This window comes from Patiria miniata, unplaced genomic scaffold (genome assembly GCF_015706575.1).
Source record: "Patiria miniata isolate m_02_andy unplaced genomic scaffold, ASM1570657v1 HiC_scaffold_5, whole genome shotgun sequence".
Classification (NCBI taxonomy): Eukaryota; Metazoa; Echinodermata; class Asteroidea; order Valvatida; family Asterinidae; genus Patiria; species Patiria miniata.
This window is the reverse complement of record NW_024037072.1, coordinates 325,847-339,318: the sequence shown is the minus strand read 5'-3', so window position 1 is coordinate 339,318 and position 13,472 is coordinate 325,847. Positions and strand designations below refer to the sequence as shown.

Here is a 13,472-nt window from a genome sequence, read left to right as displayed (position 1 = left end):
CTTGGACGCAGCTTGAGGCTTGGTTTTTGATATCACTTTGCATGCGCATCATTGTGGGCATCATGTGTTTAGTAGTGTTACAACTTTAGAAATGCTTTTAAAACTTTAAAAATATTCCAAATAGGCGTGGCGAGATTACGTCGGGCACTGAAAACATCTACCTATACATTCGCACACTAGCAGTTGCACACTAGTCTTCATCAGTTGCTATGTGTTACCATTCAGCACTCCAGACTCAAGAACCATTGAGTTTCAAGAAAATAGGTCTAGGAGCTAGATATGCAAATGTAAAAAGTTCCGCGACAACTGCGTCCGCCTATAGGTTATTATGATACACAAGAATGTTGTCCGTCATTTTTTATCGCTTGGCAAAGTTCTTGTCCAGTGCTGCCTTTGTCCGTTGGATGCTGTAGATGTTCCTGTGGATACGATCCTCAACGGAACTATTATCAGGTAACTTCAGCGGCCTATAGAAAGAAGAGGGCGACAAAAGTGCCATGAAAATACAAAAATGTGGTGGATAGCATGACGCGTGTGCTTCAGACAACACACAAAAAGACTCTGCAAAGCAGCCATGTCAGAATGCATTTTTGTTGTTCTTATGCAGTAACAATAGCAGAACAAGGCACTGTCCCTATAAGACAATCACTATGCATAATACCATCTGCATAGCAGCCATCTTAAAGGGCAATGCCTTTGCTTTATTCATTGTTACTGAATTAAAATAACAACAGATGCCCTCTAAGATGGCCGCTAAGCATAACGTTTATAGTCCATCAGAAATTGTTAAAATTATACTTTTGGGACTCAGAAAGCACATCATGACGTAAGAATTATATTTAAAAATGTCCGACATTATGATGATATTTGTAAGAGTGAGCTTACTGAACAAATTCTGCAGTTTTGGCCTTCTTTTTCTCCATTTCCAACTCGGCATGCTCTTCTTTCTGTGTAAAAAACAAATAATTCAACTGAAAAATGGCCTGTTTTCAATGCCATTCAGTCAAGTGAGGATAAAAACAGAAAACATAAACAGAAAACATACAAAGAGGGAAAAAGTAAGTTAAGTTTCAATTTTGTCTTTTGCACATGTATACTTTGGTAAATTGATATATTAAAAAAAAAGTCACTACATCATCTGTAATGCTGCCATTTGATTTGATTTGTTTTTCAGCAAATGAAATGACAGTTCTTATGAAGGATCACAAGGGATCACAAGTGAATCACAAGTGAATCATAAGTCATGCTGTCCCATGTCAACTCACAAGTTGTTGAAATAAACTGTGACAAAGGCATTCTTTTGTTATAATTAATCCCTAGTACTTGTGACTGGACAAGTGAATCGACTCGTGATTGGACTTGTGACCAGACTTGTGATGTTTTGTGATCCTTCACGAATACATCAGCTGCAAACACTATGAAACGACTACACCAGGACCACCAATTACTGACCTCGTAAACCTTGACTCTTTCCCTGCGCTGGTCGTCACGCCACTTGGCATTGTCCATCATCTCTGCTCGCTTTCTCTCCATCTCCTCTGCAGTCAATTTTCTGAGGCAACATTTTCAATAAACAGAGTGATTTCACACAGAAAGCATCAACCTTGCAATTGTATGGATTGCTACTAACAGCCAGGGAACATTAATAGGTTGATATTACCTAACAAAATGCAGCGCCATGTATTGCAATTTGTGAAGTACTTTTAAAATCATTGAAGGTTGGCTTTGAGAATAATATAAACATTTTCAGGAACTTTGTTTTTTAGGTAATCATTTCAAGTCCACTCAATTTATTAGAAAAGGGAGACAAATCCCAAAGTGTATGTTTTCGGACATTTCTACCACTCAGGATTTTACCTTTTGGAAACAACATTTCCCCGACTGCCATTTTGTCTTTGGGGTGATCTGCTCCGAGACCTCCTGGATCTATCTCTGAACTCCCCACGTTCCTTCACAGGTGTCCTCGAGCGACTCCTTTCCCTCCTTCCATGTTTCTCAGCCCTACTGTCACCATATCTGTCACTGTGTTTGTCTCTTTTGGGTTCAGGCGACGGTGACCTATTGTCCCTACGTAAGTCCCTGGTTTTCTCAGCGTGTTTGTCACGGCTCTTGTCAGAGTCCCTGTAGGGTGATCTATCATGGTGTTTGCCAGCGTGTCTGTCTTTGCTTTCAGAATGATGGTGTCTGAACTGGTCTCTTGGTACTCTCTCTGGAGACTGGCTCTGTGATCTTCTTGAACTCCTAGCTCCTCTCTGTAATCCATACTTTGCTGAACTCTTCTCACTTCCTACACCATGTTTCCTCTTCAAAACCTCTGGCGAAACACTCCTATCCTTTCGCCCTTTCCGTGAATCGCTTACGTTCTCATGAGGCCTGTACCTCTGTTTGCGGTCCTCCTCTGCGTGTTGACCTCTCGACAGATGCTCCGATTTGATCTGCCTCTTTTGCTTTGTAGCGTTCCTGTCATCTGAGTCGCTCTCACTGGACGATGATTCGGAAACATCTACATGCTTCTTATGCTTCTTCAGCATCTCACGTTCCAGGAGTTTCTTCATCTTGGCTGGGTCAAGTGATGGCATCTTCCTTTTCTCGTCTCGTCCAGAGCGGATGGGACTTTCTCGCCGCCTGTCCTCATCCCTATGATGGCCTTTAACTCTGTATCTCTCTGGCGATGTGTGTTGGTGAAGGTTTCTCCTCTTAGCTGGGCTGGGAGAGTGATCCTCCTCACTGGAACTATCGCTGGAAGCAGCATGTGACTTCTTGTGCTTTGTACTCTTCTTGTCTTTGTGCTTCTTGGATTTTTTGCTCTTCTTTTTGTCTTTGCCGACTTGGGTTTGTAGCTGAAATGAACAATAACAAACAATGATGCATTTTAATGCATACCATTCTGAACTTAAGTGTTCATCCTTAGACTCAGACAGGAAAAAAACCATTGGCTTACCATTTGTTGCAGTTGCTTCATTCTGATTGGATTACTGACCAGCTCTTTCCGATTGTTGAGCTCACGTTTTCTGAAATAAACACAAGATATTATAATAAATGGAATGCAATTATTCAGAAATTAACAACATGGGGCAAACTGCCACTTTTTAGCACTTTTTGGGCCTCTCTCTTAAAACCTATTTAATAGATATTGTGCGATTATGGGTGTAATGCACAAATGCAGATATGTTTCTGATCTAAAATCTACTGTCATATCACAAAAGAACCCAGTACGCACTTGCTCCAAGTATAGTGCAACAGCAGTCTTTCCATTTTCAATGGTGTCCCTAAACTCACTTGATTGCAAAGAGAGGATCCTCTCTCATTTTCCTGGCCATATCCTTAGCATCGATGGAAGTACTGGCTGAACTACCGACTACTGCCCCTGCAGAAGCAATGCCACCCTGGGTCTGGTCAACAGAAATCACAGTTAGTTGTGAGTGGGAGTTAGGGGTAAACATGTCATTTCTTGATGGCAGGCTCAATACTGTCATTGTTTAACAGGGAGATAGATTGTATAAAAATCCTTAATGACAGGTGGTGAGAATACAATACACTGCTGTCAATGTAGGACATTTTTGTGGTATGCAATTATTCTATTAAAGTATAAAATAGTGCAAATGATGACATGTAGCATAGTGTGATATGGGCTCTCAATTCTGGACTGGTTCCCAACATCTCCTCTTTAAACTCTTATGTATATGCTGCAAACGATGGCACACACTGGTGTAAGGAACCAAGCAGACATATGTGCATGAACATTGTAGCAATTAATTCCATAGATATAAGAGTAAAGTCTAGGATGTAAAGGAGGGCTCAGAGAGCAGTCTACTTCCTTCTCATTGTTTACTTTCCCTGGTATGCGTTCCCATATATGTAAAAGGATGAAAACCTTGTGTGACATGTAAGGAGTCCTTCACTTGCCCTTGTTACTAGGCTAGAAATTGCTATCTCTGTTTACACATTTGAGTCCACTGCCTTAAAAAGATGAGACAAAATTGATCAGTTTTTATAAACTTGCAGACCAAATTCAGAAACTCACCCCGGTTGTCTTTTTACCATGCTGGGCTTCCAATATGGCTTTATCAACCTCCTTCCCAAGCAGATAATCATCAGGGTTAGTATGACTGTCTGGGCCTTTGTACATCCAGTCTACACGGTCTTTGCGTTTTCTGTTATTGCCAGAGAATGAAAAGATCCAAGAATAAAATAACAGCTAACAACAAAGTAATTATTAAAGGCAAACTGGATAACGCCCCTTACTCAAGTAAGGGTCACTGACGTTACACTTTGACTGTAGTGCCGGTTATTATAATGATAAACAAATTGAAATTTTACTAAAATGATCCCCTCACTCTTATCTCACAATTACCAGACTATAGTGATACTTCAAACACCTGAGTATGGAGTGTTGAAGAAGTTTTCGAATGAATTTGAGTTTTGGGGGGTCATGTCCCCATTAACATGCCATGGCATTGCCTATATCAAGGATTTGTATAGCACGAAGCAGAGTAAAACTGCTTGAGCAGAAATTGCAGAAAATTAGTCAAATATAATGTGGGTCAACTTGACTAACTTTCCATCAAACATCTAAAAAAAAATGGTAGACACATTGTTTCTTGCAGCAGTCTAATTTCTTGTATTGATTTTCGGACTCACAATACATAATGCTGAAAATCCCAATTTTTCAAAACATATATTTGGATATCTAAGATGCAAGCCAGTGGCATCTTACTGAATGACTCCAGCCTCTTCTCCCTTTCTCCTCATGTCCTCCATGGATCTCTCCCCCTGTCGCTCCTCAAGCATCTCTTTCATCCTCTGTCGCTCCTTCTTGTCTAGTTCTTCCAGCTTCCACTTCTTCTCCTGGTTGTCATGGCGACGGGGATCCCAACTCTTCTTCAGATTCTGGAACCGATATGAAAGTCAAGTTCAAACTGGAGGTGGTATATTGTTTTTAACTGCATGCTACAGAAGATTTAAGATAAAAAATATATAAAAGTTTTTCATACCCGCCCATTTCCTTTCTTCCTGGCAACTTTTTAAAAATTCTTACATTTGCGACCTTTTTTTTTGTTGTCTTTTTATTGGTTTCAAAACAAAAATTGTAGCTATGTAGAAAGGGTTATCACTTATGGCTCCTTTGGACACAATTTTGAATCAGCAAAATAGTCAAGAATATTGAAGAAACCAACCGCCAACTTGGAAAATCTGCCATCTTGGTGAAAAAAAGAAGAGAAAAAACCTGTCTGCCTCTTTTATTCTTTCAAAAAGGCCGGACGAGAAACTACTTTTTTTGTTTACTCAGCCTAACACTCCTTTCACAAACTTTCAAGATGTCTTACCAAGTCTCCTCCACCCATTGTTACTTGCTGCTTCACTTGTTAATGGACAGATCACACCTGCAACCAGAAATGAAAAAGAAGATTACATTTACAGTAACGTTTTAAGCAGTTTCACAGTAATACGTGCCATCTCTTTCATGGAGCAAAAGGAACATGCATTGTTGTGAGCACACATTGGAATGAAATTATAAATGCATGATGACGCTGAAGTGTAAACTAAAAAGGAAGGCAAAGACATCATTTGGGAATAATTTATTACAAAAATATAAAAATTTCATGACTTCCCATTTATTGGCATTTCTGACAAGGCCTGTTTGGGCTATTTTTATTTCCCTTAATCATTCAAAATGGAATGTGTGTTCAGTAGTATGGAACGCCGTATTATCGCGGTACTTATCACGTTTCTCGTTCGGAATAGAGATTGCCCACTAACCTTCCAGAATTGTCCTGTCTTATGTGTAGTATAACTCTTCCTTTTTAAATTAATATAAAAAAATCTGACGGGTGGTGTGGTTTATTCCGTGTACGATGCCTGTGAAAATAGACATGCGCGGCGTGTGTGAACGGAGGTGGACTCCCTATTATCGCGGTATGCGGGAAGTGGTTTTTATAATGATCCCAACTTTTTTGTTCATAGTTTATCTTTGACCAAAACACCCCCTGAATAAAGTCTGATATTTTCCCTGTAACGTTCAAGTTGATTAAAGACAAAATGTCTGCAGGATGATTTCTTAAGACCCTGCCCTTCCCCCGAAAGGAGAACACAAATCCCTGAGGCAAGTCTACTGATCGAAGATTGAGGGCGCCATTCACTTTACACGGTGTGCCGTTTTATTTTCTCTAACGCGCGGTGCTTATTTTGATCCCGTAAAAGTTGTTACGATTTCGCGCTGCAAATATCGTCGTTCGACTTCATTTTACATTTGCAGCTGAAGAATGGGAACCAGACAATGGAACTTTCATGGACAGAGCGCAATTAAAGATTTATGTTAAAATATAAACGGTACCTTTTAGCAGACACGGTGAGGGAAAATTTTGCAAGTTTTGGAAAACGTTAATATTTATTAAAATCGTTAAAAGTCCCGAAAGACACAACATTTTTTAATCGTCCTTTTTATACAACTCGGAAGAAAATCCTTGATGACTGGTGAACTGGATAAAAATCGCCACTTGAAGGAGTTTTGACACTCTAAAAAGAGAAATTTCCCATGCCGCGATAATAGGGATGCCGCGATAATAGGGAGTCCGACTATATAATTTCCTACCCCAAGTTTTCAAGCAAGTGCTGCACACTGTACTGCACGCTAGCCCGACTGCGTCTGGCCGCACAGTACTATCGCAAGCTCTGTAGTACGCAGAGCTTGCGATAGTACTGTGCGGCCAATGACAATGAAAACAACAATCTTTCTCACAAGTACCTCTAAATCGATCGTTTGTTTTATATCCTTAAGCGAATCTTATCACTTCAAACATATCAAATCTGTAATTATCGAGCTAAAAAGCTTTAAATTTCATGAGAAAAAGCAGAATTTACTCGCCATTAAGATGTACAGAGTCGGTTACGACCGGGATGTGTATACGTCAGAATTATGTGCGCACGTTTTCACCTCGTTTCCAAAAAGTCTTGTCATTTGCACCTGACTTTATGTTGATAAGTCCGACCTTAACCCCGGGAACGTGTTCGAACCTTGCAATTTCAGAGGTCACACGTGAAAGGTCATGCAAAACTAGTTGTCAAAGGGGTGCTCCCCCTATCGCCTTGTATCATCCAAATAAACTACGAATAAAGTAAAATATCAATTTAAAATATATTAAGAATGCTTTAGGAAAGCAAAAAACTTTTGGTGTGTACTTTTTATTGAGAGAAACTTGAATTATTTCTCAGCAGTTGTCTTTCAAATTTATTGGGCGTGAATTTGAAGGTCAGCCAGGCATTTTGTAAACAGCTGGGTTACGTTTATTTACGTGGACGTGCATCACTGCATCGTGCATACGTGTGGATTTTGCTGAAACGGACACACTCACAAACGTGAAACGTTATTCAGAGCTAGTTCTTCAGACGTAGTTAAAATCCGTAGTTGTATTATGGGTGACGTCGATGAAAAAGAATTGAAAGCTGGGCATCCGCCTGCAGGTAAGTTTAATGTTTTTGATATTGGGTAAAACTAAAACTTAATCATGTTATTGTTATTTTAAAACTGTTTTTTTGTGTGTGTTTATGTTAGAGGGTGGATATATTGCTGGTGGCTATCCCTGTCAACAGAGGGCGCTGTACTCTCTAAGATAGGGCTAAATTATAAGATATATTAAATTACAACCAAAGGTTGTGTAGCACCTGTGGCCTAGTGGATAAGCAACGGATCTCATGAGCGGGAAGTTCCGGGTTCGATCCCCGCTTGCAAAATTTTGAATTTTTTTTTCCCATCCCAAAAAATAAGAATATTCTTCTTTTATTATTTTAACATAAAAAAACCATGTTTCTCGTCCCTGTCACGCCCCAACTATCGCATCGGTCCCAACTATAGTTGGGCCTGTCCCAACTATAGTTGGGCCTGTCCCAACTGTAGTGCCACAGTTGGGCTGGCCCAACTATAGTTGGGCCTGTCCCAACTATAGTTGGGACGGTCCCAACTGTAAGTTCCATTGTTGGGCTGGCCCATCTATAGTTGGGCCACTCCGATCTTTTTATTTTGCGGTGTCCCAACTATAGTTTACATTGATGTACAACTGTTAAACGTTCCCTTCAGCTCTGATACACGTCTGACTTTACTGGGGACCACTGAAATTAGTTATTGATGGGGCGAATCTATAGTTGGGCCACTCCAATCTTTTTATTTTGCGGTCCCAACTATAGTGTACATTGTTGTACGATTATAAAACATTCCCTACAACTCTAATACACATCTGACTTTACTTGGGACCAATGAAATTATCTATGGGTGGGGACCATCTGTAGTTGGGCCACCGCAATATTTTTATTTGGCGGTCCCAACTATAGTTTACATTGATGTACGACGACTATAAAACATTCCCTACAGCTCTGTTACATACTGTCCGACTTTTTGGTACCTTTGACATTAGCTATGGGTGGGGCCCATCTATAGTTGGCCGGCCACGGCAATCTTTGAATTTTGCAAAATGTTGCTGGACACAAGGGCGGATCCAGAACACAATTTTTCGGGGGGCCAAAAAATTTTTTTGTTCCCCCCAAAAAGTGGGTCAAAAAATTACGGCGTGGGGTTCGGGGCCCGCTTAAGGGCCCCGAAATTTTTTTGGATTCTAGATGCTCTGTGGTGCGATCTGAGGCAATTTCTGACCACTTTAACCAATTTTTTTTGAGGAAAAGATGGTGGTGTACTCATTGCCTGCCTTTATTGCAATGTCACATAAAAACAAAACAAAAAATTGGTTTCGTTTTGGGGGGGGGGGGGGGCCATGGCCCCCTTTGGCCCCCCCCCCTGGATCCGCCCTTGGCTGGACAATCAACCCAGCAGCTGGACAACTCATCCAACTAGGCAGTACCACGTGACCGGCCGGCCAGCCTTGCGGCATGCATGCACGACGAATACACGGTGCCAGCGCCGCGGAACATTTAATCCAACAAGATCTATCAAGCATGAAGCATCCGGCGCAACTCCAGTCCTAACTATAGTTGGGCCGACCCAACTGCCGCACTATAGTTGGGACAGTCCCAACTATAGTTGGGACCGATGCGATAGTTGGGGCGTGACATCCCCACCTGCTTCCTTTTTGGAGGCCGCCTGGATTTTTAAAATTATTTTTCATTTTTGAAAAATGCAGTACAAAAAACACCAAAAAAGTCCACAAATTCATCGGAAAATAAATTGTAGACCAATACAAGTCTAAATGACACTGTAAATATGTTCAGTTCTCTTGTCCAACTTATCTTTCATTTTAAAGCTGTCTTTGAACAGTGGAAACACCAACGGTTGAAGGAAATTTTTAAATGGCGGCCATCTTGAAACAAATAAAAAATGACATATAAAAAGCCCCGCTTCCTCCTTTTTTTCAAAAACCCGGACGAGAAACATGTTTGTTTTTTTTATTCGGCCTTCATTACATTTTCTTTTTCAGATTTGTGGCTCTGGAGGATTTTTTCAAAGGAAATAAAGTCCGAAATTGTAAAATGGTCTGATTCCCATCTTGTGAAAATGGAGTAACAACGATAATGTTGGCATGGAGCCGGACTAAAATTTGTCACCGGAAAATGTCTAAGTACAAAAAAACAGTAACTGCTGCGCATGTTCAGTGCATATCCATCAAGCTAACGTTTACTAAAGGTTTGCCGTCTCCGGCTAAATATCCACTGCCTTCATGTTAGCTTATTTCTCAATCAATTACCACTTGCCGGATTACCCCTAGAACTAGGGGTATTGCCAGATCAGACCACACGCAATGCACACTGCACTAACTGGAGTAACTATTGAGTGAATGATTCCAAACCACTGATTTTCCCTTCACCTAGAAAGTCATATTTAGCAGGAAAAATATTTACTGAGAAAACACTTAACATTTTTCAGACCAGTCTCATAGGGTTTGTGCATAGGGTGTCAAGTGATGACCAGATATGGGAATCTTTCCGAATCTTGAATTTTAACCAAAGTACATGAAAGCGTATTGGTCATTTTTTGGAGTGCTGGATGGAGGATCATTGAACATGAGGAAAAAAAAAAGCAACCTCAGGTTGCAACATTGTTTCGCAGAATTTGTATGGGATTTGAAAATTTTACTTTCGATACAGGCAAAGAAAGAAGATGGAAATCCACTTTGTTTTTCATTCCCAATTCGAAAAAACCCCCCAAATATTAGGCCCCTACATTTCTGCATTTAAATTCATGAGATTGTTTGTTGAATTGTATATACTTTGACTCCATCCAGTGAAGGCCGGTGGTATGCGTATCAAGCAAACTGGCAAGCAGCCTCATGAGAAGCCGCAAGAAATGACACCAGAGGAGGAGGAAGAGTATGGCCCTGCAACCAGGTAAAAACAAACAATCATAAAGACAGTGTCACTGTCAGGATGAATTTATGTCTGGTACTGACATTCTGGGTCCTTCAAAAACACCGAGAAATATTTGAAGAAGAGACACATTATAACAAACAAATGTTCAGGTGTAGGAGAATAACACCCGTGTCAGAATCGCACAGTTGCACTGAACCAAATTTTTTTTCTAAACATTTTGAATTAATTACATCAAAAGTTTGACATTTAAAGCAGTAAGGAGCCACTATATGTGAAGATTGACTGTTGGAGTCATTTGAAATGACTCCAGAGTCCAGACCATGCCAAATGAAAGATCCTTAATGAAGGTATTCATTTTTGAAGGGAAAAAACACCTTTGCAAGAACTATGTAGTGATTTTGATAGTAATGGTGCCATTTGTACTCATACAACTTTGTAAACTGCATTTCCAATTTGTATTTTATTCACACCTAACAGTCCACCCAAGCCGGATGTGCAGATGTTGATCTCTGGAGCGCCCTCTAGAGGCAACAAGGATTTTCCGCCTGAGGCTGTGCGTGCATTCCACAACAAGCCCATGCCTGCGCACCAGAAGAGCCCTCAAGTCAAGCAGATGCACAACGTACAACAGCCCAGGAAATAGATATCACCTTGACTTGTTTCATCATCTGTAAGGTTGAGGAGAGGTGAAGAAAAAAAAAAGGGAAGGGGTGGGGAGAAGGCAAGGGGTGGGGGTGGGTAATGGATAAGGGAGGGGCGAAAAGTGGCCAACATGTTTTCAAACGAAGGATGAAGGTTCAAATACATATAGTACTCAATGTGCCTGCAAATAACAACACAAAGGGCTATATGCTGCGTCGCTACAAAATTGGGATGTGTGCATAGAATAAAATGATTCTGTGTAAAGCAAATTTTGAAATATTGCTTGAGCTTAATATGGGTTCCATGCACAAACAAGAGAGGGCACTGTTTGATTACTTTTGGTGCCCAGTGGATAGTATACCGGATTCATACCGGAAGTACGCTCCACTTGGTTTATTCTGAATGTATACAAAGCCATATAATTGCATAAGCGTTGGGCATCATTGGCATTGCATTCAAATATCTCTCCCAGTGGTCTACCCCAGCTTTCCCTTTCTTACCGTTGAGGGGGTACTTGTGCATGGAGCTCATAAGCAAATGACGGCAGCTGAATTTTACCGAGATTGTGCAGAACATAAACAAAAGTAAGTTTCAGCTTTTTGTCGGACAAAAGTGATCACGTATTTTGACTTGCAATCAGAGACAAATTTCATGCAGATGCTAAGCACAGAAGCTGCTTTGCAGAATGTTTAGCAAATAAATATGATGAGCGATCTTTTCTGCTCAGAAGGATCATAAAAATGGGGCCTTTCTTGCTAAATTTACTATTGATCTCACATTATACTGGTGAAGTCACTTAAGTGAAAATGATTTCCCCAATACTGCCAAGATGTCACTAGCCAAGATCAGTGATGTCACATTCAAAGAAAATCTTCAGATTGGTTTCAAGTTGAAAAGAAAACAAATTACTGAAATGAAAATTGTTCACGTGTAGTCGGGGGACAGAGGGAAAACATTTATTAGTCCCAAAAGTTTTTTCTTAAAAAAAATGTTTGAGACAGAGTGGTGTTGATGTTCATTCCTTCATTTTTTCTCTTCGTTGATGAGGCAAAGACAAAGTTTATGCTTCAGAACTTTTGAAGCTGGATGGTATTAGCAAATGTTGGTTACATGTGGAATTGATGCGCTACAAGAAAAATGGAGGTGCTTCACATGTGTCATTAGTTTTGAGACATGCATGTAAAGTCAGTGGTTGTAACTTGATATTGTCGTCGGGTGACATTGCAATCAGCAAAGTGTTTATTTGTCAAAGGTACATTGATGTGATCATGTTTGTAATTAAGATGTCACATGTTGGAAAGAAGTCTGTGTTCTTACAAAGATTTATGCAGCAAAATGGATTAAAAATCCTCATTTATCATTGTCTTATAAAACAAATATATTTCAAGTGAAACTTTTGTTCTGGCAGAATATCTTATTTTTTATTGTTCTTCATTTGCATTGCTTCTTGATATTGAAAACCAGATTTTAATCTTGTTTGGCTTCATTAAAAATCTAAGAAACAATGAAAGAAAAATATTGGTTACAATAAAAGTTGAAAAATGATGAGTTATCGCCAAATTATCAGTAGGAGTGATGTTTAAATAAAACAATCAAAGAATCATGTGTGATAACAACTCTAAGTGGTTTCAAACCCTTAAATTTAAAGACATTAACCTCTAGAAATTTTATTTTGATATCTATTGTTGAATGTTCCTGAGTGATTTTGTCATCGTTCTTCCAGATATGCTGGAAGTCTTATTCTATTCGCTTCCTTTTTACCCCTCAGCCGAGAGGCTCGAGGGGTATTGTCATCGCCTAGGGCGTCCGTCCGTCCGGATGTATGTATGTCTGTCCGTCCGTCCGTCCGTCCGTCCGTCCGGGCAGCTTAGTTTCCGGATGATAACTTGAGTTAGAAATGTTGTTTGGGGTTGTAACTTCGGTAGGGGGTTGCCCTTGGGAGTAGGCAAGTTGGGATTGGTTTTGAGGTCAAAAGGTCAAAGGTCAAGGTCACCGTGGTGAGTTAAATGTAAATGGTTTCCGGATGATAACTTGAGTTAGAAATGAGATTTTGGTGTCTAACTTTGGTAGGGGGTTGCCCTTGGGAGTAGGCAAGTTGGGATTGGTTTTGGGGTCAAAAGGTCAAAGGTCAAGGTCACCGTGGTGAGTTAAATGTAAATGGTTTCCGGATGATAACTTGAGTTAGAAATGAGATTTTGGTGTCTAACTTTGGTAGGGGGTTGCCCTTGGGAGTAGGCAAGTTGGGATTGGTTTTGGGGTCAAAAGGTCAAAGGTCAAGGTCACCGTGGTGAGTTAAATGTAAATGGTTTCCGGATGATAACTTGAGTTAGAAATGAGATTTTGGTGTCTAACTTTGGTAGGGGGTTGCCCTTGGGAGTAGGCAAGTTGGATTGGTTTTGAGGTCAAAAGGTCAAAGGTCAAGGTCACCGTGGTGAGTTAAATGTAAATGGTTTCCGGATGATAACTTGAGTTAGAAATGAGATTTTGGTGTCTAACTTTGGTAGGGGGTTGCCCTTGGG

General features: G+C 40.3%; 2 protein-coding genes across 4 annotated transcripts; one reads left to right on the top strand and one right to left on the bottom strand.

The window, feature by feature from the left end:
* Window positions 1-357: 357 nt before the first annotated feature.
* On the bottom strand, window positions 358-6,961 carry LOC119741500 (pre-mRNA-splicing factor CWC25 homolog). 3 transcript variants are annotated; one of them, XM_038217276.1, is made up of 10 exons: window positions 6,866-6,961; window positions 5,328-5,384; window positions 4,718-4,890; window positions 4,025-4,154; window positions 3,280-3,392; window positions 2,942-3,011; window positions 1,858-2,840; window positions 1,453-1,552; window positions 886-947; window positions 358-467 (listed from the first exon to the last, which is right to left on the bottom strand). In XM_038217276.1, the coding sequence occupies exons 2-10, from the start codon at window positions 5,343-5,345 to the stop codon at window positions 359-361; spliced, it is 1,758 nt and encodes a 585-aa protein (XP_038073204.1). In that variant the 5' UTR covers window positions 5,346-5,384; window positions 6,866-6,961; the 3' UTR covers window position 358. The 3 variants fall into 3 exon arrangements, with proteins under 3 accessions (XP_038073204.1, XP_038073205.1, XP_038073206.1); XM_038217277.1 differs by lacking the exon at window positions 6,866-6,961 and adding an exon at window positions 5,613-5,693; XM_038217278.1 differs by lacking the exon at window positions 6,866-6,961 and adding an exon at window positions 5,501-5,519.
* Window positions 6,962-7,256: 295 nt separating this feature from the next.
* On the top strand, window positions 7,257-12,569 carry LOC119741502 (death-associated protein 1-like). Its single transcript, XM_038217280.1, has 3 exons — window positions 7,257-7,461; window positions 10,227-10,329; window positions 10,789-12,569. The coding sequence occupies exons 1-3, from the start codon at window positions 7,413-7,415 to the stop codon at window positions 10,952-10,954; spliced, it is 318 nt and encodes a 105-aa protein (XP_038073208.1). The 5' UTR covers window positions 7,257-7,412; the 3' UTR covers window positions 10,955-12,569.
* Window positions 12,570-13,472: the final 903 nt, after the last annotated feature.